This window comes from Botrytis byssoidea (genome assembly GCF_014898295.1).
Source record: "Botrytis byssoidea strain MUCL 94 chromosome Unknown BBYS_055, whole genome shotgun sequence".
Lineage (NCBI taxonomy): Eukaryota > Fungi > Ascomycota > Leotiomycetes > Helotiales > Sclerotiniaceae > Botrytis > Botrytis byssoidea.
In genome coordinates, this window is record NW_024065896.1 from 19,404 (window position 1) to 46,598 (window position 27,195).

At 41.8% G+C, this 27,195-nt stretch overlaps 10 protein-coding genes across 10 annotated transcripts; 5 read left to right on the top strand and 5 right to left on the bottom strand.

Moving 5' to 3' along the window:
- The first annotated feature begins 202 nt into the window (after positions 1 to 202).
- Positions 203 to 2,894, top strand: EAE97_012176 (uncharacterized protein). Its single transcript, XM_038882690.1, has 3 exons — positions 203 to 596; positions 751 to 1,024; positions 1,076 to 2,894. Exons 2-3 carry the CDS (start codon positions 817 to 819, stop codon positions 1,882 to 1,884), a joined length of 1,017 nt encoding a protein of 338 aa, XP_038726464.1. The 5' UTR covers positions 203 to 596; positions 751 to 816; the 3' UTR covers positions 1,885 to 2,894.
- A 1,160-nt stretch (positions 2,895 to 4,054) lies between these two features.
- On the top strand, positions 4,055 to 4,842 carry EAE97_012177 (uncharacterized protein; the record flags this gene model as incomplete). Its single annotated transcript, XM_038882691.1, has 4 exons — positions 4,055 to 4,304; positions 4,391 to 4,537; positions 4,599 to 4,711; positions 4,792 to 4,842. 4 exons carry the CDS (start codon positions 4,055 to 4,057, stop codon positions 4,840 to 4,842), a joined length of 561 nt encoding a protein of 186 aa, XP_038726465.1.
- A 773-nt stretch (positions 4,843 to 5,615) lies between these two features.
- Positions 5,616 to 6,584, bottom strand: EAE97_012178 (uncharacterized protein; the record flags this gene model as incomplete). The annotated part of the gene is made up of 2 exons (XM_038882692.1): positions 5,616 to 5,785; positions 5,840 to 6,584. The coding sequence occupies 2 exons, from the start codon at positions 6,582 to 6,584 to the stop codon at positions 5,616 to 5,618; spliced, it is 915 nt and encodes a 304-aa protein (XP_038726466.1).
- Positions 6,585 to 7,242: 658 nt separating this feature from the next.
- EAE97_012179 (uncharacterized protein) lies at positions 7,243 to 10,209 on the bottom strand (the record flags this gene model as incomplete). The annotated part of the gene is made up of 5 exons (XM_038882693.1): positions 9,830 to 10,209; positions 9,292 to 9,783; positions 8,865 to 9,234; positions 8,344 to 8,514; positions 7,243 to 8,288 (listed from the first exon to the last, which is right to left on the bottom strand). Exons 3-5 carry the CDS (start codon positions 8,959 to 8,961, stop codon positions 7,243 to 7,245), a joined length of 1,314 nt encoding a protein of 437 aa, XP_038726467.1. The 5' UTR covers positions 8,962 to 9,234; positions 9,292 to 9,783; positions 9,830 to 10,209.
- Positions 10,210 to 10,432: 223 nt separating this feature from the next.
- Positions 10,433 to 12,621, top strand: EAE97_012180 (uncharacterized protein). The gene is made up of 2 exons (XM_038882694.1): positions 10,433 to 10,786; positions 10,906 to 12,621. The coding sequence occupies exons 1-2, from the start codon at positions 10,682 to 10,684 to the stop codon at positions 12,298 to 12,300; spliced, it is 1,500 nt and encodes a 499-aa protein (XP_038726468.1). The 5' UTR covers positions 10,433 to 10,681; the 3' UTR covers positions 12,301 to 12,621.
- A 1,749-nt stretch (positions 12,622 to 14,370) lies between these two features.
- EAE97_012181 (uncharacterized protein) lies at positions 14,371 to 15,745 on the bottom strand (the record flags this gene model as incomplete). The annotated part of the gene is made up of 4 exons (XM_038882695.1): positions 14,371 to 15,101; positions 15,180 to 15,552; positions 15,625 to 15,671; positions 15,727 to 15,745. 4 exons carry the CDS (start codon positions 15,743 to 15,745, stop codon positions 14,371 to 14,373), a joined length of 1,170 nt encoding a protein of 389 aa, XP_038726469.1.
- Positions 15,746 to 16,125: 380 nt separating this feature from the next.
- Positions 16,126 to 16,938, top strand: EAE97_012182 (uncharacterized protein; the record flags this gene model as incomplete). The annotated part of the gene is made up of 1 exon (XM_038882696.1): positions 16,126 to 16,938. One exon carries the CDS (start codon positions 16,126 to 16,128, stop codon positions 16,936 to 16,938), a length of 813 nt encoding a protein of 270 aa, XP_038726470.1.
- Positions 16,939 to 18,101: 1,163 nt separating this feature from the next.
- EAE97_012183 (uncharacterized protein) lies at positions 18,102 to 18,524 on the bottom strand (the record flags this gene model as incomplete). The annotated part of the gene is made up of 3 exons (XM_038882697.1): positions 18,102 to 18,206; positions 18,280 to 18,404; positions 18,467 to 18,524. 3 exons carry the CDS (start codon positions 18,522 to 18,524, stop codon positions 18,102 to 18,104), a joined length of 288 nt encoding a protein of 95 aa, XP_038726471.1.
- Positions 18,525 to 19,097: 573 nt separating this feature from the next.
- Positions 19,098 to 20,487, bottom strand: EAE97_012184 (uncharacterized protein; the record flags this gene model as incomplete). Its single annotated transcript, XM_038882698.1, has 3 exons — positions 19,098 to 19,769; positions 19,828 to 20,018; positions 20,067 to 20,487. The coding sequence occupies 3 exons, from the start codon at positions 20,485 to 20,487 to the stop codon at positions 19,098 to 19,100; spliced, it is 1,284 nt and encodes a 427-aa protein (XP_038726472.1).
- Positions 20,488 to 22,820: 2,333 nt separating this feature from the next.
- EAE97_012185 (uncharacterized protein) lies at positions 22,821 to 24,273 on the top strand. The gene is made up of 2 exons (XM_038882699.1): positions 22,821 to 23,478; positions 23,614 to 24,273. Exons 1-2 carry the CDS (start codon positions 22,935 to 22,937, stop codon positions 24,018 to 24,020), a joined length of 951 nt encoding a protein of 316 aa, XP_038726473.1. The 5' UTR covers positions 22,821 to 22,934; the 3' UTR covers positions 24,021 to 24,273.
- The last annotated feature ends 2,922 nt before the right edge of the window (positions 24,274 to 27,195 follow it).

Consider the following 27,195-nt stretch of genomic DNA (forward strand, 5'->3'; position numbering starts at 1 on the left):
TGATCTCAAGCATTAACTAGCACCTAGGTACCACTAATATTTCCCTATCGATTTTCTTCTACTCCATACATATCGTACATGCCTACATACGTACATACATACCGAGTACCTACATACCTACATGCCTACATACCTACATAATCCTACTTGAGTACCTGGACAGGTATATATCTATTAGGTATTGGCATTTGTATTTGTATTCTGTGCTAGCGTCTACTATTATTGTTACTATTTTGTGGCATTCTGACCAATCGAAATAAAGGATTTACCTAATCATTAACAAGTTTCTCTAATATCTCTTCTCCAGTATTCGTTTACTAGGGTCCCATCTCCTCCTACTCCGAACTTAAAGCCTCGTACTACCTAGTATCCTTCATTCACAACATTCAACGTCCATTTCTTCCATTTCCACCATACCTCCCCTCTACATTACTTTATCACACCATTCATCCCCTCTTTCCGCCCCTTGTTGATGCGTTTTCAATTGCCATATTTAACTTTCAATTCAATTTCGATTTGTAGCTTCCATTACACGATCAGACGCCCGACTTATTCCTCATTCGAAGTAGGTGCGGGTCAGAATACCCACAACCCAAGTAAGTCACCACGATCCTGGATGTTTGGTTTCTATTTTCTTCTTAGAAAGCGTACAAAGTCGGGATGACATGTTTACATTTATTTACTTTTGATCATTATTTTCTTGATTCATTGTTATTCACTCTGAGATTCTCTTGCTAAAATATGTCTAAGCAAGATAGAAAAAGCCGGACCCTAATCGATGAACTTAAGCTGACGGACGGGTACCACGAGAAAATTATGTCTGCCTCAACTGCTGGTCGACGTCAAGCGCGTGGTGGAGTTCGCTCCGGAACACACGAGAGGGGTGAAGAAATAGCCTTATGGACCGAGATCACTCAAGCTCTGGCCAAAATCAAAGCAGAAGAGAAAATATTTGAAGCAAATATCCCGGAAGCCATCATCACTAAAGAAACCGCTATAGCTGAGCAGATAAAGAATGGTTTACGTGAGTATGGATTCTAATCCGCAACGAAGCTCGGTGTTGATGAAGTTTAAGCACCTACCATGGCCGCGATAGAAGAGCTCGACATACAAATTCGAGAAGGCGTGAAAGTCTCCGAGTCTACAGCAGTAGCCCTACGACAAACCATCGAAAAACTGTCGATACTTTTAGCCTTGATTAAAGGCAACGAAGCAGAGAGAGGTTCCAATTCCCGCGAATCTCATGGAAGATCAAGTGTTACCGATGATGTAGGATCTACCGACTCTCCTGTTCCTTCACCGGCAGAAAACAAACATGTTCGAAAGATGGGCAATGGTAGAACCAGCAGTTTACCTCCCAAGGGAAAAGATACTTCTAGGAAATCTGAGAACGAGGAGCCTAGTACTAGTACTAATACTGGGACTACTGCTGGTAATAATAATAATAATAATACATCTACAACTTCTGGTACTAGTGGCACAAAGAAAATCGAATTCTCCAAGGGACAAGAGGTAGCATTCAAGCCGAGACCTGGTTCTCCCTTTACCGAGATGGATTGGATTCAAGGAAAAGTCGCAAAGGTTATTGGTGACGGTAAGAGTCGCAGATACAGGGTTGAAGATGTGGCTCCTGATGAAGGGAATAAATCTTCAATTCTTACCTCGGCGTCTTCTATGTGCCCAATTCCACCAGATGACGCTATTCTTGGACCCTACGAAGTTGGAAAGCGTGTCCTCGCTCTTTATCCCGAGACAACCACATTCTACCGAGCGGAAGTTAAAGCAATGCTTGATGATGGCAATAGAGTTAGGTTGATATTTGACGGAGATGAGGATTCTACAAAGGAAGTCGAACGGCGATTTGTTCTTGATCATTCAGGTTAGGAATATAGGGATTATTTTTCTTCAAAGTACGGACTCTGGACGCATTGGTGGGTTGTTTGGCGTTACTTATTTCCCCCGTCTTCTCTGGAGCTCTCTTGGTACGGGAGTATTGGAACAAGGATACCCGAAAAAGCATTTGACAGTTGATATCTTACATGGGATAGGTGGAGTTTATGGTGGCTATATCATTACTCTCAACAAATGTGGTGTACAGGACACAAGTATGTTGTAACTGGGCGTTTTGTTCTTTTAGATTATGGAGAGGGCTATCCGGCGTTCGAAAGGTGCAACACAATGTCCCATTTTCTTCAGCACTGAAGCGGATAAAATTAATTCAAGTACCAATTTCAAAGGGTTTAATATTTCATGTCTCAATTTTCGGAAAGCAGCGAAACTGTGCCCCTCATCCACATGTTTTAGATATCCGGGACTCAATTTAGAGTATCATCCGAATAGCCTCATCAAACCAGGGTGATTTCGATACTCAGGATAGATGTTATTGTGTAATGGAGAGGAACACTACCATACGCTTAGACAATTCCATCTCGTTTATACACTCATTACGGGGTAAACATGTGTTCCGTAGGTAGACCTCAACACATTGTACCCCTTAAAAAATTGGTTCATGCCATGATAATATCCGACAATTTAGCCTCCAAATTTGGAGTTCACTTTGAACCATCTTCATCCGTTTGTGAGGTTAAGTAGTTTTAAGGTACTGTTGAAGGAACATAGCCAGAAAGCTTCACAAAACCGTTGACAATTTAATAACTCATGACAGCTGGCACGGAGGAGAGGGAGATATAAGTAATTTTAAGAACTGATTGATTACTCATCACCTTCTGGAGCAGCACTGGAGCAGCACTGGAGCACGTACCTATCTAATTTACATTTCCCCTTAAAATAAAAACAAAATGGGGATTAGGCTTGGGCTTGATGGCTGAAAATGGATGATGGCTGATGAATCAATCGAGTGAGTGGAGAGGAGTAATAATAATAACAATAACAATAACAATAAAAATAACAAAGATAATAGTTAATGATAATAAGAGTATCTCTTAATAAGTCATTTTTTCAATCTTCAGTTCTTATTAGTTCATGGTCCTAATTATTAGTCCTGTCCTCAGTCCTCATCAGTGTTCAGTGTTCAGTGTTCAGTCTTCAGTCTTCAGTCTTCAGTCTTCAATCCTTTTCCTACCTACCCACCTACCCAGTCATTTCCCATATCTCACGAGTATCAACAGTTCCATCATTTTGATCATCTCTTTGATTAATTGAACCTATCACTGTTCACCACTTTAACTACTTCAATTAATTTCTAACATTGGTAATATTCGTTTCAACCTCAAAATTCAAAGATACCATACACCACCACATTACCTTTTGACCTTTTGACCTTTTACCTTTGCCCATCGATTACTTTTTCAATTGTTTGATTCTTCCGTTTCAAAACTACCTGGCAGAGCGATAAGGTTAATACCGGGAAAGAAAATCATTTCGAATATCAAAGACCTTAAACATTTTATACTTTGTATTCTCCTATTCCTTCTAATTACCCTGATCCTCTACCTTTACCTCTGTCTCTGTCTCTGCCTCTCCAGAGTATTCCTCTACAAGGTAATCTCTCTCCTTTCAATTAAAAGTAAAGATACGATACGATACGATACGATACGATACTGGCATGACAAGTGCTCTCGCGATTATTTGTTAGCCGCTTCTTCTCATCATTACGCGACTTTGCTAACACTCCGTCCATCTCTAAAGGTTCTCTCCTCCACCTTTAATTAGAGCCCATACATAGCCATAGAAGAACCAAGCGACAATCCTTTGAGACTCAACTCCCTCTCCCTCCTCTTCTTCACCAACCATCAATCATCATTTCAGCCTCGCCTTGTAATAAAAGCCCCAAACCAAAATAAAATAAAATTGGACCGTCGATTTTCAATTCATTTGGTCTGGTCTACCTTGGTCTGCTTATCTTTGCACTGGAACTTTATCATCCTCTTCCATCGATCCACCGTCACTCCTTTCCAAATATTATTTTACACGCATTTCATCTAGCAAGACCTCACAGGTCCTTCAATCACCTCTAACTCTGTGCCGTTATTCGAATTGCCCATACTTCAATTAATATCGTACATATCATACACAGATCTCAGATTCGGTCAATATGGGAGGAGCTATTTCTAAAATGATGGGCAAGATCTTCGGATCCAAGGAAATGCGCCTGTTGATGTTAGGTCTCGATGCTGCTGGAAAGACAACCATTCTCTACAAATTGAAGTTGGGTCAAGATGTTACTACAATTCCTACCGTTGGATTCAACGTTGAGACGGTGACTTACAAGAATGTCAAATTCAACGTCTGGGATGTTGGTGGACAAGATAAGATCAGACCTCTATGGAGACATTACTTCAGTGGTATGTACTCGATTGCCTGCTAAGTATCTTTTGATTCAAAATACACTAGTCGGAGCAAATTCTAACAGAAACTTGTCGAAATATAGGTACTCAGGGACTTATCTTTGTGATCGATTCCAGTGACAGAGCACGCATAGCAGAGGCACAACAAGAGTTACATCGCATTATCAACGACAGAGAAATGCAAGATTCATTACTCCTAGTCTTCGCGAACAAGCAGGATATCGCAGGAGGTGGGTGATACAGTTCAATGGTTACCACCTTATTGCAAGTGACAAGCTGACAATCGAGAAGCCATGAAGCCACCCGAAGTCACAGAACAACTTAAGTTGAACGAATTGAGAAACAAGGTTTGGTTCGTGGTACCAAGTTGTGCCACTACCGGCGAGGGGTTAATGGAAGGATTGGTATGTGTTCTATTTCTTCATGCAATGCATCAATTGCACATCGCAGGTGATTTTTTAACTATGCTGACGTTGATGCTTAGGCTTGGCTCTCAAAAACAATTGAAGGACGACCTGCTCCGCAAACGAAATAATAGTGCCATGGACTATCCAACCCAACCAGCACAATATCATTTCTCAACAATCAGATTTTACCGCCCCTTTATACCTCAGACTACACGATATATCCTCCTCCTACGAATATGTCCCTATACGAAATCTACATACCTAGACAGAATAATTGGCACTCAGTAGCATGTCATATCGATTCACCTGAGTCACATCTACTCGTTCACGACAGTTCACTCCATAACGGCCCCTTATTATTGTCATCTCGTCACTTCCACCAACCTATCTTCGGTTACATCTCGTACCATCCTCTAATCTCAGGATTTCTCATATCTCTCTTTGTTAATTTCTGACTTGCGCATGCAACAATGCGCACTTCTTGCGTTTTTTTTTATGGTGAAGTTGTTCATATGTACGTTACCTACGGGGATGTCGGCGATACCAAGAGTTTTCTTTATCCTTTAATTCACTATTGATTCTTTCTTGTTTCTATTCTTCCATCAGGTGGTGCGATTTGGAGAGGCAGGTTTGAGGTTTCTACTCAAAGAGAGGGGAAACTAGAACGATAGGAAGGAAGGAAAACAAGAAGGTTGTAATATTAAGCGAGTGACGAAGGGGTTTAGGACATGGGAATGGCAAGGCAGGGCGGAGCTGAACTGATACCTTGAGGGAAGTAGAAAAAATTACCATCGTACCTACAAAAATGGAAACCTCGTAATTCTAGCTATTGCGCAGATGCCAAATTTCGAATTTTGCGCATCGACTTTGGATCGGACTTGCGGTCAGAATCTCAGTATGGCTACAATTTCAAGCGTTCTGGTTGTTGCTGATGAGATGTTCGTCTATATTCTATGCTGTCGATATCTGTATTTGACAAAAGCCAACCACCTGAACTCCATTCGCCGCCGTTACCACCATACCCCTCAAATCCTTCAGCACCCCATTCCCCAATTCTGACCTGTTCCCATTCTATTTACAGTCAACGAGAGACCATTCAAAATCCACAAGATAGTCCACAAGGACCCTTACATCTAAAAATTGGCATCCTCACTCCACTCCCATCGGCCAAAATTGTTCCCCCAAATCTCTCACCTCCAAACGACCAAGATTTTGCCCACCCTAAACCGCTATTTCTTTTGCGAGCCCTTTCTCGCTCCTTGGCCTTCTCTTTCTCCTCTTTTGCTTCTGCTCTCTTAGCCGATCCTCGTTCTTGCCAGGATTTAGTTGGCTTCTTGTTGTCAGGGTCCTCGGCTGATGCAGAGGCTTTCTGCTTCTGCTTCTGCTTTTCCTTTTTCTTCTCTTTCTTTGAGTAGTCCCCAGGGTCGAGAAATGGATCAGTTCTGTTTTCTCCATCATTGAAAGAATTGGACCGGTAATCATAGTCATCATCAACTTCGATGTCATCGCCATTGTTGTTGTTCGTTCCGAAGAAAGGAAAAGAAGGAAAGGAGAAGCGCTTTCCTCGGTTACCCGCAGGTTTTGTGGATTTCTCAGCTGCATCATAAATGTTATCTGTGCTATTTGTTGGCAAATAAGTATTGTGATTTGTTGCAAAGAAAGTGCCGGATGTCCGAGGAGGTGGAGAACTAGATTGTCGTGGTTGTGGTTTTACAGTCTCGTAACCTGTAGGTTCATTGGACGTGAAGAATGGAAATGACCATCGTGACTTCTCGTTTGCTTCGGCTTTCTTGGCTTCTGTTTCTTCGTAAATTGGATTGTAGCGAGCATGAGAGGACGACGTTCGAGTGAAGGTGTAGGGCCGACGCATTTTGAAAGCTTGAGATGCGAATTGGAAGAGACGATGCAGATTGGAATACTATGTTGAACCCGATTCCCTCAAAAGTTTACGGTCATCAAGAATACAGTCGTCTTAAGGGATTGACTGCCACCGGTCGGGGAACTCTCGCAATTGACAGCCCTTTTGGACTGGTTCAATCGAAATCCGAGATCCAATGGCGAAATGATAGTACTACCAAGTTTTGTGAATGAGTGAGACGAATATGAATTATAAGTTATTTCTGCTTCATTTATTCATTGGAACTCGATGCCCAGATTATGCCCCTCGTCATCGTCATCATATGATGATCATCGAAAAAATAACCCGAAGCATTTCCCGTCATTATGCTCAAATTTCGAAACTTAGTTTTGATATGAGTTATTATATCGATTCATGCCAATGAAGTGCTCGCTTGGGAATCCCTCCAAAAATTGCCAGCAAAGTCAACAAACTCGCATTGTGGCTGTGCAACTTTTTTTCGTGATTTCCCTACCCCTCCAGGTTTTACACTTGTGGAATTCAAACCCTGCCGATCTAAGGATCCGAAGGTACCATTGTGACAATGGTACCTTAATCGATGCTGAGATCCCCAAAGAATATTTAATTCATAAGATTGATAGCCTGCATAGATCCAATGATGTTTCGAGATTTATTCCTTTAATCTTTTCGCGGGTCTTGAATCATCCGGTAACCCACTCCTCTTTGTGCCAGGTAAACTTCCTGTTCGGATATCATTGTCATCCTGACTAACCCTCCTGTGCGGATATTCTGTTTTGACCCCCTCGAAGGCGTTGGCACTAACTTTATCCCCTGTACTGAAAAATGGATGTGTTAATGCTGCTTGCGCTGTTAATCGTTTTTCAGGGTCATATTCAAGTAAGCTGCTCAATAGTTTGTACCCCTCACCACCTAGACTGGAATTCGATACTGGAACCGAGGTGGGGGATGAATTTATGGTTTGATAATACCACTTCTCCAAACTCGAGTATCCAGCTTTTGCATGTCCATTGGCTGAGAGAGTGGAAAGTTGTGAGTATTCCGGCATGTGTACCAGATGTGGCCATTTTTCCTTGGTTGGTAGTCCCATTATATCGACAATCTTTTGCATCTGATTCCTCTGGAATGGTACCGTCTTTTTACTATCCATTTTCGCTTCTTCGCCTTTAAATATTGGTCTGAGGGAAAGGAGTTCCGCAAAAATGCACCCAATAGCCCACATATCGATGGCTGGAGTGTAATGCTTTGAACCTAATAAGAGTTCCGGGGCTCGATACCATATCGTAACTACAACTTTGTCACCAGAGAAAAGAGAATGCAATGGCTTGTTGAAAAGTCGAGCAAGTCCCAAATCGCCAATCTTCACTTCCCCTGCCGAGGATACCATGATATTGGCGGGCTTGAGATCACGATGAAGTACCCAGTTCGCATGAAGATACTGGCAGCCATTGAGAAGTTGGAACATAATGGATTTAACTGTTGGGGCAGGAATGGGATGGCGAGTAGGTTGAGTATGATGATGGATAATCTGAAGAAGGTCATGTTCGGCATATTCAAACACCATGAAGATACACTTGTCTTCAAGAATGATCTCAATGAGTCGGATGACGTTCATGTGACTCAATTCTGAACACAGTGCCATCTCTCGAACCGCTGATTGTGAAATACCCGTATATTGGATTTGTTCCCCTTCCTTATCTAAGATACATTAGTATATATATAATAGTGCTGATGTCAATTTGTTTGTATTTACCTGGTTTAAATTTCTTTATGGCAAATTCCCCAGGTCGTCCATCTCGCCCAACTGCTTTATAAACTCGTCCATATGTACCAGAACTAATGAAACCAATGACTTTGTATCGATCAATAACTCGAACTTTACTTTGGTATCCCAAGTTAGGATTGGCTGATCTTTCAGCTGTACCTGGGATTTGTCAGTTAGTTTTGTAAAGTCTAATTTAAGTAGGATAACAACGAACTACTAGGGGTGTAAAATGGAGGAGGTCTTCTTGTAGGATACATATTGAATCGATATGAAGTAATTTGAGATGAGAAATCAAACGATAGATGCAATGATTTGATATTTGATGAAGCAAGAGATCAGAATTTTCAAACCATATTGGAAAGAGCTATTGAGGTGCCGATCTGAGATGAAGATTCTGATGGAATATGCCTCTGTTGATGAAGAAAGTAGCCAACCAAACGAAAGATGATAAATGTATTAAGTAATATTGGTTGAGAGATAAATAAATAAAAGTCATATATCTACATTACCTTCAAAAACAGCTTGAACAGATCTTTTTATTTGAGTTCTAGATGCGGAGATCGAGGATGGGCCGCCGGATGACGGTGGGTTAGATGTCAGGCTCATTATTGTTATTGTGGATAACGCGTGTGCGTACGGCGGGGGCGGCGTATCTCGGCTTGGTTTTGCTTGATTAGTCTGCAGATTCAGTGGGCATCAAAATCTGTAAATCTCTCAACCAAGACAATCTTAGACAAGCTCGTATGTGGGCAAAACAAGGGGAATGGCAATAGGAAGATTTCAAATGCGCGTGTGAGCGTGGGTGTGAATAGCAGGTAGCGTAATACTGCTTTGCAGTAGTGCAGGGCAGTCGGTTGCATCAAGCGTGTCAAAGAATCCCTTCAAAATTAGCTTCGTATCGGGGAAGATGATCAAATTTGCCGCGAAAATGGCTACCTGGTCGTACAATATGTATGTAAGTCGGTATGAGGTATAGTACGAGACGCGCTTGATATCAAAGGTCCAGAAAAGGAAAGTTGTGAGTTAAAGTCTTAGTAACAGCATGGAAGGACGAGACATATGTCGGCCGATCAAATTCACAAATCTCGAATGATAAGACGAGACAATTTCAGATGACCTAAACGAAAAAGATATGTAACTGGAATGTAGCTAATGCGATGCGATATGTTGTGATGTGGGAGACCCTGGGGCTGAGAGTTGAATGATGAATGAATGAATGAATGGATGAATGAATGATGATTGACAATATCTGCGGTGATTCGACGCAGCGATAATAGGGTCACACGAGATGGGAGATGTTGTGCACCTGCGTCTTTGGACGGTTGATGTGTAACCCCCAACTTCCAAGTAAGGTTCAGAGATGGGAGGGGATCTGTAGGGCGAGATTCGGAGATAGCGGTCAGATGAGATGACCTAAAGCGGAGAAGCCTTTTGAATCAACGGGTAAAGTCAAGTCAGATAGATCTATACTCACTTGGGAGATAAAGGGCGATTTGACAGTTTTGGCGTTTCGGAGGCGGTGCTGTAGGTGGATTGTCACTTGTAAGATGCAGACAGGTATCCGGAATGCCCGTATATCCAACCGAAGAAATTGGGTTGTTCTTGTTTCGCAGATCCTTATTTTTGTATAGTAACTTGTATCCTGTATCGTTCCCAGCGGGGTGCAGTAGCATGTACCAACAAGTTGGGATAATAAGAATGCAGAAATGGGGGGGTGGGACGGTGTAGGGGGTAGGGTTTTTGGAAGGGCCGTAGACTGATGTGGTATGAAGTAGGTATTGATTGATGATGTACGGAAATCTCACCAGTATTGAATTCAGAGAATGAAACCGAATTGGTAGAATAGATAGTATCTCAAGTGAGCAAGTGAGAAAGAGGAGAAAGAATACCTACAACCACCAAGCTGTATATCAACTAATAACTGAGCTCGCTGTCTACCTAGAAAGTTTTCTTTAGATACTAGCACCACGTGACTAGGTAGCTTTTACATCAAACCATCAATCCTTATCGATAATGTCTACTTAGCGAGCCTACCTACATAATTACACAAATAACGTTCATAACTCCCGAGGTCCTCATGACGTTTCAATGTTCAGGTACTGCTTCTCTACCGACACTTGACAGCAAACCACAATGTAACACAAAGCTCCTGTTTCACAAACCATCGGGCCAACGCAAACTATCACTAGCATTCCAGACCTGATAAGGGTTACATTTATCAGGTCATATTGTATATACTTCTAACAACCCTCACAAGCCTCGCCATTTACTTGCAACACATGAATTATTCTCATTAACCTCTTTTACATTTTGGACTGAGTTCGATATGGCCTCAGGAGGCATGAGACAATGTATTCAGGATATCACTCCCTACTTACTTTTCCTCATATTTATCTCGACTCTTGGCCCTCTACAATTTGGCTTTCATTTGGTATGTAACATCATTACTTTCATGCTAATGATAGAAACTAGCACAAAACAGATATTCACACATACCGTCATCTACTATATATCACTTCTACGAATAATAGCTAACTTAACTTCTTCAAGTCTGAATTAAATGCTCCCCAAGATGTCATTACATGCAAGAAACAAAGTCGTGTCGAATCAACGGTTCGTACCGGACTTCCACAGTGTATCCCTATGACCGAAGCCGAATTTGCCGCCCTTTCGTCGCTCTTCGTTCTAGGTGGATTATCAGGAGCACTGGGTTGTGGCGCCGTATCGACAAGTTATGGAAGATTGTTCGCCATGAGAATTACGAGTGTTTGTTTCATACTGGGATCAATTTTGGAAATCTTCGCCGGCACAGTTCCAATGATGTCTATTGGCCGGTTCTTCTCAGGCATTGGTGCTGGAGCATCGACTGTCGTCGTGCCAATCTACATCTCAGAAGTTGCACCGCCTAAAGAAAGGGGATTGTTTGGATCCATGACACAAATTACCACGAACGTAGGAATCCTACTCACTCAGGTTCTGGGCTATTATCTGAGTAAAGGGTCGAAGTGGAGAATTATACTGGCAGTTGGAGCTGGACTTGGATTGTTACAAGGAGTTGGACTTTTATTCATCCCGGAAAGCCCAACATGGCTTGCCGCACATAAAGACACGCAAACAGCCACGAGAACCCTCCAGCGAATTAGAGGACATGGCTATTCGATTGAGGAAGAGATTCAACATTGGGACATTAAGCCATCCGAAGAGGAAGAAGAGCGTCTTTTACTTGACCCAGAGCTGACTAGGAGGGACTCTGTTGCCAGCAAGTCATCCTCACAAAAATCCATTCCTAATGTTGGATTCTTTCAAGTCATTAAAGATCCCTTCTATCAACCTGCAGTCATTGCCGTCATTGGTATTATGTTTGCTCAACAACTTTGTGGCATCAACAGTATTATCATGTATTCCGTATCACTTTTGTCTGGCCTTCTCCCCGTCTCTTCATCTATCATTACAATTCTTATTTCGGTAGTTAATCTCGTGGCAACTGTCGCATGTGCTCCATTAGCCGATAAGATTGGTCGAAAAGCATGCCTCCTGCTTTCCATAACTGGTATGGGCACCATGTCTCTTTCATTAGCATTATCGCTTCGTTGGGAAACCAAAATTCTCTCTGCGATTTCAGTCATTCTATTCGTCACATTCTTCGCTACAGGTCTTGGTCCTGTTCCTTTCATGATGGCATCAGAGTTCGTCGGTCCAGAGGCTGTGGGTGCGACGCAAAGTGTAGGTTTGGCAGCCAATTATCTTGCCACTTTTCTGGTAGCCCAATTTTTCCCCATAATCAACTCGAGCTTGAACAAAGCTTTGGGGGGTGTGGGATGGGCGTACTTTATATTTGCAGCCTTGGCAGTGTTGTGTGGAATATTTGTTAGTTGGAAAGTCCCTGAAACTAGAGGCAAGAAAGATGCCGATGAAGTCTGGGGAAGGCAGAGAAGAGTCGATTGAATAAGAATGACAAACTCTTAGTGCAGGATGTACAGGATGATATTAGGATTAGCTCGGCGTTAGGTGTTGATACTTTTTAACACATATTCACAATTTATTTTAAAGCGGAAGCTGTATTGTATAGTTGGTATCAGACTTGTAGTCACTCATAATTTATCATTGCGTGCTAGACAATTCAGTTCTCCGCCACAACTTTTTTGGAGACAACACCAAGTGACCTGCTTTTTTATTTCAAAATCATCAACCTCGAACCTCTTTTCAATGCTTTACGATTCTTCGTTGTTACTTCACCTTGAGCCAAATTCCCAAGGCAAACAACCGTCAAAAGGACCTTGATTATATATAGAATCGAGCCAAACCAACTTCAATGTGATCTCAGAGTCTTGTGGTACTTTATTTGTGTGGCTTGAATGACCAAAGCGGAGAATCCATATACTCCAAGGTTCAAATGGCATTCTCAACCATCAAGCCTGACGGTCTTTGAAAATGCTATATCTACTCAGGCTAAATATTATTTTAAAACAGTTCGTCTTACCTTGAGGAAACTCCGCCATGGGCAATCTCTTTTGAAAATGTCTCTCCAAGTGTGCCGTATCCCCACTCCGAAAAGCGCCAACAAAGAAGCGAAATATACATGTATCATGTTTGGAGTGAAATGATCGCCGCGGCTCATCGTGAACCATCTAGCTCCTTGGTCGCTTCATTACCAGACAGTGATTGAGAGCCACCTTCCTGCCAATCTCCCGCCGCAGCCGCCATCTCCACAACCTTAGCATGGAGAGTGCTCGTGAGATCAACCACCATACTTCCGTCTTGCACTCTCGTGTATTTCTCCCACGCGGGAGCCACACACATCCCGAGATTCAATATCGTCTTCGGCGCCTGGAAATGTATAGATTTCCGTCATCAAAACTAGTAGAGATACTCAAGTCCAACGCACCACCTATATATTACTCAGACTGCACAAGCCAGTCCCAAGAGCATGGAATCTCGTCCTATAAGTGATTTACAGTAAGATTCTATCAGTGCACATCTGTAGAAGGACCGAAAAAGCCCATAGTATATCGAATTAATCAGCAATTGGGTTCACCAGCAACCACTCCTCCCAATGTCGTAGGCAACGAAAATATTAGGACCACTTAGCTGAGACCCGCAGCGACATTTTGTGTCGGGATAACATGCTCATTGAGATATCTCATTTCAGACAGTGTCATGAATGCTTGATGGTTGAATGAAACGGAAAGATGCAAGGCAAGATCATTTAGCGTCGAAGCAAGACTAGAATTCAAGGAGGGAAAGACAGAATAGAAGAAAGTGTCCTCATAATGATTGCAAACATAGATGGGATGTAATAATTTATTTGCATATTCAAATTAGAGAGCTAGATCTGGAGGTTCGACGCGAATAGAAATCTCATGCGTAATCGCTCCCAAAATGTATCAGCTGAAAGCTTGCTTTGATTGCTCAACACAATAGGTCTTCGCGGATCTGGAACTGTTTGGGCTATAATTAAAAACCTCTCAGATTCTTGCAAACGCTCCGACGTTCGAGTAGTTTGGATTATGAAAATATTATAGGGTATACAAAATTCGAGTCAATGAAGTTCCAGAATGAACAAAGTGACTTGAAAGATTAGGTATTCAACGTAGAACCAAAGAGTAGAGAAGGACGTGTTGCGCACGAAAGTAGAGGGTTCTCAGAGGGATTCCCATAAATCTGTACAATCACGTTACCAGAGCTCCCTCATAGTCCCAACTGATAAAATATACCTAGCTAACGTTGGACAACAGGTTGTGAAGAAAGCACTTGCCGATTAGTGAAACTTCCATTCAAAAATTATCGAACCGCTGCTCCATGTCGGATTCAAACGGCCTTCACAAGAATGATAAAATGATGCTCTTGCTTTAACAGACAATCAAGTCACATCAAAATGAGAAGTTATCTGTTTCACTAATATATCCAGACACAAAAAGCAATTTTGATTCCGTATGATAGAAGAAAGGCAAGCCCACGCAATGCATTCATATTCATCAATGACTCAATCCGCCATAAAACTCCTCTCATCTACTCCTATCTAGGTCCCAACTTTTCCAATACTCTTGTGCCTTGCTCCTCCCATTCTTGCTTTGTAATCCACATGTTCTCTTTATCAGCCATAATATTTGCCAACACTGCACCTCCCAGGAAAACCATATGCCTCCTCCTAGGAGGATCTTCAATTCGGACCTTGAACTTATTTAAACGTTCAGGATCTCCACCGAGAACTCTTGTTAACCATAATTGTTTCAATTCTTTCTCGAGTCGTGATGGCAGACCAGGATACATAGATGAACCACCAGATAGAACGATAGCTTTGAAGAGAGAGGATCGCACATCGACATCTGCAGCTTGAATGGTGTTGAAAAGGAACTCGGCAATACCGGGTTGTTCAACATCGACGAGATGAGGTTGGAAGAGGCACTCAGGAGCTTCGAAACGTTCACTTCCAACCCGGATCACACGCCCATCAGGTAGAGTGTAACTTTCAACTAATACAGTTGTATCTTCACTCAAGCGTTGATCTAACTCAAGATCGTAAGAAACATAGCAAAGCTTCTCCTTAATTTGTCGAACAGTTTCGAAATCCGCTGTTCTGTTCAAAGCATATCCGCGACGTAATAAGAGAGCAATTAAGTTTCGTGTAACATCTCGACCGGCGACATCAAGACGACGAGTGAGATGGTTGAGAACAACCGATTCGTAAACTGGTACAATGTGCGTAACTCCGTCTCCAGAATCAACCACAACTCCAGAACTGAGACCTATTGACAATCAGTACACGTAATGGATGTCCTGCAGACTGCACACCGCTCGTCGCGCAATTGAGAGAATGAAAGTACCTTGTGCATATAGAGCCAAAACAGCTTGAATAGCCACGTAAACTCCTCCAAATTGATACCTCTCAAACATGACTTCGCACATTTGTTCTCTGTTCTTTAAGGGGTTCATTGGTGGTTCTGTCAAGAGAATCTTCCGGCCAGTAGGATCGACCTTCATTTTCTCGTAAAATGTATAATCCCAAAGGTGTTGCATATCATCCCATTTCTTGACAATACCATTTTCCATAGGGTATGAGACTTGAAGCATTGTCCTCGCTGCGGCAGCTTCATCACCACACATGATGTCCTTAATCACCATGCCATCATCACCCTTTTCTTCGGATCGCAATATTGGTCGACCGACAATAGAAGGATATTGAAACTCTGGGAAATTCTAAATTTACAAAAAGTTAATTCTGAGGTATTTAGATAGCTTCTATCGTTAACGGTCCAAAATGCCACATACCTGAGCTGCATATCCGACTTTCAGGAAACCAGTTCCTCCATCAAGGACTATGCGATTGTTATCAGTATGGATAATCAAAAGAGGAAAACAACTTCGGTATACCTATTGGTGGTTCTGCCATAATTCCAGACTGTGGCAGGTCAAATTGTAGAATCTATGTATGAAATGGTTAGAGTTGTGGTGAAGCTGGTTGGTGATTCTGACGACGCTGCGGCTGAGGTCGGAATGTATGGCCGTAACGAGGCTTAAGCTTCCCCGCCGAACCCGCTTCACTTCACGAAGCTGGTGATTGGAGGAAGTCCACTTTCGAAATGTGAATTAAACATTGTAAGTGAACAACCTCTTGATTACCTGCTCTGATTCTATTTTATACATCATCTACTCTTGAGCTCGTCGTAAAGGCACATGAGATACTAGATATCTCACGCAATTCCTATCTGCAGGCTGCACCATAATTACTCGTACAAATAACTCGAGGGATAACCCACTCTTGTCACAAATATGACTACCGTTATCAAACCCAAGAAACTTACAGACAGAAAGCTTCTCATCATAAATCCAAACTCTTCAAAGTCTATGACCGAGGGCTTGCAAACTCTACTTTCTACAATAAGTGATTCCTCTCAGGTTCAAATTTCATTTTACACAGCTCAACTGCCAAGTCCTCCGTCCATCAACAACGAGGAGGATGCAATCCTCTCTACCCAAGTTGTTCTTTCGGACCTTAAATCGACTCTTGATCAGTATGATGCATTTCTTGTAGCCTGTTACAGTGTTCATCCATTGGTTACGGAACTCAAGAAGAGGGTGAGACCAAACGTACACGTGACAGGGATTTTTGAGGCCAGTGTCATGATGTCGTTGGGGTTGTTGACCCAAGGCAACGGAAAGAGATTGGGGGATAATGAAGGTGGCAAGGAAGGATTTGGAATTGTGAGTACTGGAAAATACTGGGAAGAAGTGTTGGGGGCAGGTGTGAGAGATTTCTTGGGGACTCAAAAAGGAGAACTTTGTGAAAGATTCAAAGGAGTAGAGACTACAGGTCTCACTGCTGGCGAGCTTCACAGTGTCGATAGTGAGATTGTCGGCACCAAAATGAAGGAAGCGGTGAAAAGATTGGTTGGAAAAAGAGATTGTTCCATCGTTTGTCTAGGGTGTGCAGGAATGGCAGGAATGGACGATATGGTTCGAGAAGCACTCGTGGAAGAATTGGGATCAGAGGATGCCAACCGAGTATATATTGTCGACGGCGTCAAAGCTGGTGTTGTATACCTGGAGGCAAATATGAAGGCGTTGCCTAATGGAAGTGGCTAATCAACACTGACTCCCGAAACAGATAGCTCCAACACTGCACTCTTGTAATTGACTTAACTTGACAGCAAATTGATCATTCCCACAAAACTGATGTGACTTACTTTAGACTGTGAGATTGGCGAGAAGAAAGAGACGCAGTAAATTTATACTGGTTTCAGTACAGGAATCATAGTGGAATAATTAGGCCCCGAAGACTTTGGTAGATCTCATAGAACACTAGTAAATGATCAAGCTTTCGGAGGACAGCCTGAGCCAGCCGTCATTCTCTCGAACTAGCTTTGGTGAATGTGTTCTCTCCAAAAGCGTAGATACTCCTGTGGGTCGTGAACCTGCATAGGACGTCTCACCAGATATCATGACAACTCACCTGCTATTTGCGATATACCATGCTGACTCACCAGGAGGATAAATAGTAGGGATGCTCGAGAGAGCGGGGAGTAGTTCCATGGAGGGACTGATTAGTAGATGGGTTCGCGTGAAGTAACTGGTGATCCAAATGCCCTCGTCCTATGCTATATTCTGGGATGCATTATTGGAAAGAAATTGACATGCATGTTATATACCGATACTACTTTGTGTAATTAATAGTCAACGTGCCTGTTTGAGATTCTATGGCCGGCGCTCAGAATCATATCAACGCTACCACTTATAGATTTCATGAAAAACATCAATATGTACATACATATATAATGCTATACTTGTATTCACAACTACCCACAAACACTACCAGCCCATGTGAATCTGATCTCCAGGTGATGATGAAGTCGACTCCTAGATAGTCAGTTCATAGAAGCTTGAGGCGGGGCTTCCATGATCTGCAAGTAAAGCCTTGTGCCCGTAGCAACTATTAACACACTACAGCTCAAAGCGCGGAGCTGTAACATAGTCTTACGAGAAGTGTAACCCCCTGAACGTCAATCTGAAGAACCCTGAAAGAACCCACTGAGGTGCCGATGCGAAAGTGCTTGAGTTATAAGCCAAATCCCAGGCATATCGGAACCTCCAAAAGACACACTTATAGGCATGCAATACATTTCTCCAGAATCTGTACAGTAGAAAGAATCCCTTTTCACCATGCTTAGTCCATACCGATATCATGCAAACTTGTATTCCATTCCATGCCGTATGTACACATCCATTGATTCATGATCGTCCCTCACATATCAATTGCTTCTTGCACCATTCTTAGCTTCCCTCAATTCGTCCATCTTTGCAACTCTCTTTTTGAATTCATCGTATTGGCATTTTTCGTAGGAATGTCTCTCTTGCTGTTTCAAGAAATTCCGAATGTCAGCCTTGTTCTTGATACTCCAGTACTTCTGGAATGACCCGCAAACCCACCTCACACTTCCATGGAAGATAATATTCCTCCTGCCGACAACGATTGAGAGGAATCAATAGACCGGCGCATCCATCACGATATGCGATAGGTAATCGGGCTTCGCTCATTTGTTCTCGGGTTGCGCCTGAACCGGGTGTTAGCTTCCGTCTTTCACAAAGTAGGATCTAGAGGGGTAAGGGACCATACTTGTAGATGGAGCACCAGAAAGTCCAATGGCGGACTTTACAGCTTCAGTTACTGTCATGATTGCGTTTGATATGTAATGATGAGGATTTCGGATGCTTGGGTATTGAGGGGGGTTTGGAAGTAAGGTCAACAGAACTCACGCTAATAATTTCAGCTTAGTAAGCCATTCATCCACATTGATTTTGTCTGCTCTCGATTTATTCAAGAAGTGCTTCAATCACATCATTGAGGTTTTATCAAGCATGTATCCATGATTCAATCTGTTTCCTTTCAGATATATTTTCCTGAGAAGTCTCGGGAATCGACTTTTTAAAGGTTATGGATGATGGGGACTTGCGTCATATCTTGTCCCCGTTTAATATTCACATCTGGCTTCCAGATTTCCAGACTGTTTTCAATTTTCAAGCCATTGAGTTGTGAACTTTCTTTAAATACGGAGTTACGACAGCTTTTTATTTTTCGAATGGATACATTGTGATGGTAGAATGAAGTCATCTTAGTATTCAAGAGTGTACTATACCCTAAATCTTCATCAAGTGTTAGGGGACTCCCTTATCATCACATTTTGTCTCATGTGCTGGATGGCTCTGAGTTCAACAGTCCGCTTTTTATTATTAAAAGAACTAATCGATCAAGTGTACCAAGTCGGTTCCGGAATCTCTCCTAACAATGCCCACCTTCCAAGTTCCCTTTTCTTATAAGCAACAGGGTCATGAAGACTATGCGTCCTAATATCACGCCAAAATCGATCCAATCCAACATTTTTACTAGTCGCTCTTGCTCCAGTCATTTCAAATACTCCACTTGTCACATTTAATCCAACGTCGGTAGCTACAACCTTGACAGCTGCAACAGCTTCTGCCAATTCACCACGTTCTCCTGCAGAAACTGATCGTTCGTCTTGATGTTTTGCATATATGTCTGTCAACTTCTTACCCACAGAATCCGCTAAAGCTACAACTGCAGATAGATGTGCGTGGAATGTGCCATATCGCTCAAGAATGTACCACTCCTCTGTTGCACTGTCTTTGTTATCTCCGCCGAAAGGCCACGCGCGCGTATAAGTCGTTGTATACTTGGCTGCTGATTCGATAGCTCCAAGAGAGATTCCGATATAGAAGTTTGCGAAAACCAATTGAATGGTGGGAAGTAGTAGAGTTGCAAAAGGGACCGCAAGGATTTGAGGTAGTGGTTCCTTGGTTTGGGCATTCCAACCTAATGCATCTTCCCAGGGAACCCTAACATTTTCAATCTTGACGCTACCGGACTCGGTGAGTCTTAATCCAATATTATTCCAATTGTGCTAGTAAGATAGTGATGTTAGCTGCTAAAGAAAAATTTTCATCTTCGTTCTCACTTACGGCAAATTGAATTCCAGGTTGTCTAGTTGGCACCGCAGCAAAGATATGCTTCCCAGTTCCCTCCAAAACACCTTCAAGAATTGTTATGTCAGATACAACTCCACCAGTGTTGAAGTGCTTTTGTCCATTGAACACAATGTGATCACCGGCTGATTTGATACTCAAATCAGAATCTCTTGGATTAACGGCACCTTGATAGTGTCAGTGTATTCCTTGAACTTCAATTTGACTTCAACTACCTCCCATGAAATAATTATTTTCAATTATCTCCTTTTGTAATCGATCTTTCTGCTCATCTGTTCCCACAACATTCGCTGTTGTTGACCAAAGCAAGTGATATCCAAGTAGCATACCCAAAGATCCATCACCTTTAGCAACTTCTCTGATTATTTTGTATCCAATATTCCATGATTGACCACCACCACCATATCTTTTTGGACCCAATACTTTTAGAAGTCCTGACGACTTTAATAAAGAGACTTCACCGCGAGGAGATTTGTTTTCAATATCTCTCTTTGCAGCGTCTTTTGAAAAAATTTGGGAAATCTCTGATGCGCGTGAAAGCCATTCTTCTTCATTTTGAGGTACGGCAGATTGAAACTCTCGATGGTATTCTGAATAGAGATTTACCTCAGAACTTGATGTATTTGGGGACGCCATTTTTCTTCCAAGAAAAAAAGTATTTAAAGGAACGGGGGGTACACAAGCAGATACAGCGGAAGAAGTGATTGAGGGGTGCGGGGTATTTCAATCAATCTCATTTTCAGCTCTCGAGTTGATTCTAGTTTAGCCTTTTTGAATGTTGTACATGTAATTACGCATACATAAGTCGGATGTCGTGGTTATCTTCCACAATGCAGATCACTGGATAATCTGCATCCCGCGTTTTTTTTTGGACGTGATTCGATTGATGGGTTGATTTACCTGAGGCATGCTCGCACGAAAGCAATGTTCCCCACAGTAGAAATGTTACGCCATGAAGCTATTGAGATGTCGTGATACTTGTGCAATATTTCAAATTAAGTAGTTACGAAAGATGAGAAATTAAGTTTTCGAGTTTCGATTTAGATCTTCACGCTCGTGCAATAGTTCATGCCAGTCCAGTATTATCTTTTCTGAATGAGTATGTGTGCTCATTCAATGAGGATCTCATTGCAGAATCTGCCAAGTTACACTAGTCATGCTAGTCGAAAGCTGCCTGGCAGTACGTCTACAATTCTACTCTAAATGATAAAAGTACCACCCTTCAATATTCGAATTCATTCTGATGAAGATGGACATGTTCCTTTTCCGCTTCAGAATATCAATGAGCTATGGATAATTACTCTCCGTGATTGACTGCAGTCATACTTGTGCTTAATACCGTATCTTTAGCATGATATCAGTACCCAAGTTCAAAACAGCGGAAATTCAGTTTACTTCCATTCTTGACTTATTCTCCATGAGCAATTCTTGCAGAGATGGGTGATGGGCACTCGCACCATCTAGGCATATTGCAGGGCGACTACTTGTCAAAATATGAAGATGTATCCCAGTCAACCAGGCAGATGCCCAAATCTGGTAGACGCAGACTATATCGTGAATATGCTGAGCAGTATCACGCGAGATCGTAGAGTGTAGGACCTTTGCGCGGTAAGATATACAGCCGTCGCTCCACTATGAATTTCTTTCTCTGAACTTGAGAAGTTGCGAGCAGAGAATTGTGCTCTCAGGTCTGGGAATCAGGCAGTTCGAAGCAGGTGTGGACTTGGGAATGCCAAACACCACACAGGGAATGCTCCGTGTTGGCTTTATGAATGCGGGTGAGTGTTCTACCATCTCGCTGTTTCGACATGCGATGCACCTCATCCGAGCTTCGGTGGTCAAAATTGAAACCAAGATATTTCAGACAGTAAGCTACCTGGTTCTCTGTTGACCTACGCCAATTCCAGGAGTACTTCTCAATTGTCTTTTTTGGTGGATCATCACGATCATTCTCTCTGAGGCAGTGAATTATGCTATCTTATTAACTCATTGCAACTTCATAATTGCTAGTCTAAAGTTTTATCGAGCTGGTAGAATGTGATCACAGTTTAGACAAATCACAGGAATCAGTATCATTCCCATTCATTCCTTGGTGATCATCGAGACATGTATATACTATACTATTCATTGAAAATAAAGTTAAACGGCAACGGCCCAGAGTTTTGTAATGCCTATACCTTTGGTAAGTTACAGCCTAAGCTTCTCTGACCTTGTCAACAACAATTCTGTCCACCGAGCGCTTGTTCTCGGGTCATCCCAGAGTTGTATAACTATCAAAATTCCGGAAGAACCTCGCATCTTGAACATAGTATCTTTGATTATCTACCGGATGTTGCCTCTAATGAAGGATCTAACACGAGCTTCCCAACTACTATTGAAGCAACCCCTTCCTAGTTTCCCTTTTAAACTTCCACACTCACTTCTTATGTCCTATCATGAGTTCACCATATTCGATATACGTGGCGAGCGCACTCACTTATGTTTTGATTCAGGATTGTGTTAACAACTTCACCAATCTAGCCCGTCACTTACACTCCGGTGCTTTCTAGAGGATGAGACCAACATCTACCCCCCTAAGCAGCCTCCTCCATGTGGAATGTCATCTGCTCTGAACTTTGCTTCTTGATTCCCGCCTACTGTTTAATCACAGAATGGATCGAAGACTTATGAAATACTTTGGCATGTGTAGAACGATTGCGATATTCTACGACTGAGCCTAATTCGGCACATGTATTTCAAGAAAGGATAGAGTAAGCCTATCTCTTAATATTGAGCACGATTAATCTAACAGACAAAATAGTACTGTTTACTTTAGCCAATCAACGTATAGTATATCATTCACGGACCCACAAAATTTTAGGCGTTTGTGTCAACTCATCATCCAATAGCTGTGGTTAGGCTCGAGGTAGGGTAAACAACAACATCCTTCCCCGCATTGTTTAAGCCATTTAGATCATGTGCAACGCTGTAAGAAATTATAAAACATGACTATTTTATCGACCATCCCTCATTCATGATCATCTATCTGCATTGATTTCAAGACGAGATTTTTCATTTTCATATATCCTAGAATATAAAACACAATGAAGGCGTCAGAGCGAGCAATATGCAAAATTCGATTACCAGTTTATGAAAAGAATTGCGAAGAGGTCGATCCCAGCCCCCAATCCAACTTGAAGTTAAAATGGGCACATTCGATACATGAGCTATTCTTCACGGATAAGCAGACCAGCGGTCGTAAAAATGTCCGCAATTTTGATTTCGTACTAAATGACGACGGGTCTGTGGAGAATCATTTTCAGGACCAACCAGCATCATTGATGACAGCGACGCAGTATCCAACACGCTACCAGCTTCCGGAAGTCATTTCAGACAGACTTAACACCAGCGAAGAAAAAGTCGCTCGTGCAGAACTCTTCGCATTAGGCAGTATTTTATACGAAGTTACCTTGGGTCACCAGCTGTTCCATGAAATAGATGAAAGCATGGATGATGGGGGGGAAATTCAGAGGCTCATTGCTATAGGGAGCTTTCCGGAAGATCTTTGGGATTTACCAATCACTCCAAAGATTCTGGGATGCTTGTGTCCAGGGTTTATAGAAGAAATGTTAAGTCTTCGCAAGAAAGGTTCGTCGCTCACTTTTATCTATTTTGTTTGCCTACGGAGTATTGTCCTTGCTCCTCTTTAATCTCTCAGACATCTTTGGGTCCGCTTTATGTGATATACTTGTCTAACCTTTAAATCGGTTATTTCGCAAATAGGAATCGGAAGCTATATTAAAAATCACCCTTACCGATTTGGGTTCCAAGTTCTAGGTGGGGCTGTTACCATTGCCTCCGTCGCCGCAGTACCTGTCCTTGGAGCAGTTGGATTTTCAGCTGCAGGCCCCATTGCTGGTTCCGCAGCAGCAGCTTGGCAATCTAGTATAGGCCTTATCGAAGCGGGTAGTATCTTTGCGTGGTGTCAAGGTGTCGCCATGGGAGGTGCTGCTGTAGGTGGAATCATTGGTGCCGGTGTAGGTGGAGCAGGAATTTTGGCTGGCGCTTCTAGCCTGGGTGCACTAGATGGAGCAGATTTCGAGAATCCTGAACTAAAAAAGCGGTTCCTGGCAGCTTGGAATCGTGAAATGAGAGCAGAGCAGAAGAAGATCCATGTAGGATCACTCTAGCGTGAAACAAACGAGAGTGATGGGTGTCAAAGTTAACTTGAATTGAGGATAAAGACGTTCTTGGTGAGACTATATGAAGAGAATAGTTAGGTCTTCCAGATTTATATATCTTGTATCTCCAACAATACAACCTGCTGAATTGTTTTATTTCAAATCGTTCAGTTTACCATGACGTTTGATGATCGAATTTATGTAGTGCGGAGGTTCATCTTCTTTCTCAACTGAAATCCATTCCATAAAAATTGGATGAGCTGAAGTCTTGGACTAGATATGGCAGGTTGGTTTGATAACAATTCAATATCTTTCAAAGGAACTCTTTAAAAGCAGGGGTAGTCACTCTTAATGGAGTATCTGTAGCCTCAACTGTCATCTGTGTATTATTAAATCTGTGTATCGTTCTGTATTTCGAATTTGTAATTAATATAACCAGGAATCCTCGAGATCACTCATACTGATAATCTGTAGTCCAGATCATTGAGGACCGATGAAGTAGCACGCCACAAGCTTCTCGAGCCAGTAAATGACATAGTCGGCCATCTCTGTCAAGAAGCATCAGTGGTCAACCAAATGATCTAGGTATCATCAATCGAAATACTTTGTCTCGAATCTAAATATCGATTGATTGCAGTGCATTCGTGTCCAAGCATGATCTGGGCCTTTCAAGTCCTTACGTACTCAAGGGTCGATGCAATCATATCAGGACTATCTATCAATGGAACATAGACAGATTACGGAGATACCCGAGAATTATCAGAGTACCTACTATATGTCAACTATATATCAATTCAATTGGAAGACATTCATGATCGGAGATAATCTTCAGATTTAGAAAGTCAAACTCGTATCAAGGCAACCAAAATACATCCTCAAATTATTGCAATGAAAGAACACTGTCATGTCATTTGCTGTTGGCCCTTCTGTCTCGAGTTCCATCGTGTTTCATACCAAATTCGGGATGAGTGTAAACCTCGATTATCTCACACCTGTTGACATTGGTACATCACCAAGGAATTAACACATGAAAGACCATTCTTCTCAATTGCTGAGGCTTGTAAATAGTTAAAATTGGTGCCTAATTTTATTTTTGCCCCTTTGTATCCAATCTAGCCCATCTCAATTTTGTGGTAATTCGAGTTTGAGATCTCTTATACAAACTGGAACTGTAATTACCGCAAGCAGAATGTATTATCTGATTATCTCAATACCTGTAAATCACTAAAGCTAAGGTTCTCCATCTATTCCTGGCTCTAACTTGATGCGCAAATCCTTCCTTCGTGCGGTAATTAGAACATCTGATTTCTCATACAAATTAAGCTAGGAGAGCTTGACCCGGATTACCGCATTCATTGGACACTTTATTGTCGTGCAGATAACCAATAAGGACTAAGATTGATGGCTTATACGTCAACTAGGCTTTTGATTCATGCCATAATCCTTTTTCTTTCTATATCAAGCAGGAAGTCATGATTCTTAGAGACTGATGTACGAAGCTGGAATTATCGCAATAGGAAATCATTAGCAGACTATCGGAGGACCAGAGAATGACTGAATCAAGTATTCTCTATCACATCTTGGTCTTCATTCAAAGTGGTAACGTATATCTCGAACGGTAATGGAGGATTTTGAATTCCCATACAAGTTCCTCATACAAACATAGACTACGAATTATCTCCACAAGAAATCATTATCGCATCATCTAAGGACTTGGGAATGATGAAACTTAGTATCTTCTATCATGATTCAGCGGTATTTTCATGCAATAGTTTATTTCCTATGCGGTAATTGGAAGTAAATTTTGGCCTATGCTAACATTTCATCAATTACCGACAACCAAGAGGATTATTCCATCAGTCAAACTGGTGGATAAGATTGAGAATGATTCTCTCTTTGATATCCAGGTCTTGATTAAGAAGATAAAGCTTTCCTCGCGGGGAAATCACAAGTCAATTTTGGCTCTCCAGCCTTTCATCAATTACCGTCAGATACAGGCACTTTTACATCAACCAGATACTCGAAGATGATTAAGATCAGTGCCATATATCCCATGCATGTATTTTTGTAATGCGCTAATGCTTTCTCCAGGTGGTAATCACGAATCAAGTTTTAGCCTGTAAAAGCCTTTGATCAATTATCATCAGCCATAAGAATTAGCGCATCAAACAAGTACCTATAAACGATTCGAGAAACTATCTTTCAGATAATTTCAAGTTTTTTCTCGCGTTTGATGGTCCATAAAACGCGGTAATTGCAAGTAAAACGTTGCTCAACCTACATTTCAACAGTCATATGGACCTAGAACCAGACATCCGTATTGGAAAAGTCGGAGAATCCCTGCATAACTTCAGTTCTACTATAAGGGTGTAAAGAAGAGGTTGAACGGAAGCAAAAGCTCAGATATACGTTCCCGACGACTTTCGCCAGAGAGTGCTCATGAAACCTACTCCCCTTCACATAATAGAATTACCGAACTGAAAACTCGTTATCCTCAAACAAAACTACTTGGATTCCACTGAGTTTAAGTCATTTCAACAATTACATGTCCAGGCCTTACGTTATCTAATTTTGGCATGGCGATAATCCGGTCGCAAGTTTTGCATCTATGAGACCTTTCTTAGGCAAGATCAATTAGATGATAATATCTCCGCAAATCTTTGAGCCATTTAAAGTACCAGAAATAGACTTTTAGAGGCTAATTTGAGTAATTGAATATGAAAGCTTTATCTTGAAGTGCAATTTCAGACCGGTAATCTCACTTTCGGTTCTATATTTGATGCCTGTATTACCTATCTACGCAACGTGATTTTCAACTGAAGAACAACTCTTTTGCGATTGCCTCTACTTCAAAATGCTTTGGAGAATATAGAACAGTTTCAGGAAGGCTCATATTGTATAGATATATCCATTTTCAGACCGGTAATCTGCTCATGGTGAGATGCCATGTATGCCATGAAAAACATTCTAGATCAAGATTACCGCTTTAACAACAGATTATCACATGAAAGCAAAGGCTGTTAATTGTTTCAAAATAGTTTCTCTATCGATTAAAAGTATCAAGAAAGAATGATATGGCGTGGACGTTGCGATAATAGGATTGTCCCAGAATGAGCTTATTTATACCAAAACCGTATCAGCTTGTTGAATCAAATTTACCGACTAGAGAACAACACACCATGAA

What these genes read in the sequence shown, in the direction of transcription:
- EAE97_012185 (XM_038882699.1), top strand. Translation starts at nt 22,935, where the DNA reads ATGAAGGCGTCAGAGCGAGCAATATGCAAAATTCGATTACCAGTTTAT. An exon ending in GTTAAGTCTTCGCAAGAAAG is followed by an intron (nt 23,479 to 23,613) that starts GTTCGTCGCTCA and finishes TTTCGCAAATAG; the next exon opens with GAATCGGAAGCTATATTAAA.
- EAE97_012180 (XM_038882694.1), top strand. Translation starts at nt 10,682, where the DNA reads ATGGCCTCAGGAGGCATGAGACAATGTATTCAGGATATCACTCCCTAC. An exon ending in TACAATTTGGCTTTCATTTG is followed by an intron (nt 10,787 to 10,905) that starts GTATGTAACATC and finishes AACTTCTTCAAG; the next exon opens with TCTGAATTAAATGCTCCCCA.
- EAE97_012176 (XM_038882690.1), top strand. Translation starts at nt 817, where the DNA reads ATGTCTGCCTCAACTGCTGGTCGACGTCAAGCGCGTGGTGGAGTTCGC. An exon ending in GCAGATAAAGAATGGTTTAC is followed by an intron (nt 1,025 to 1,075) that starts GTGAGTATGGAT and finishes ATGAAGTTTAAG; the next exon opens with CACCTACCATGGCCGCGATA.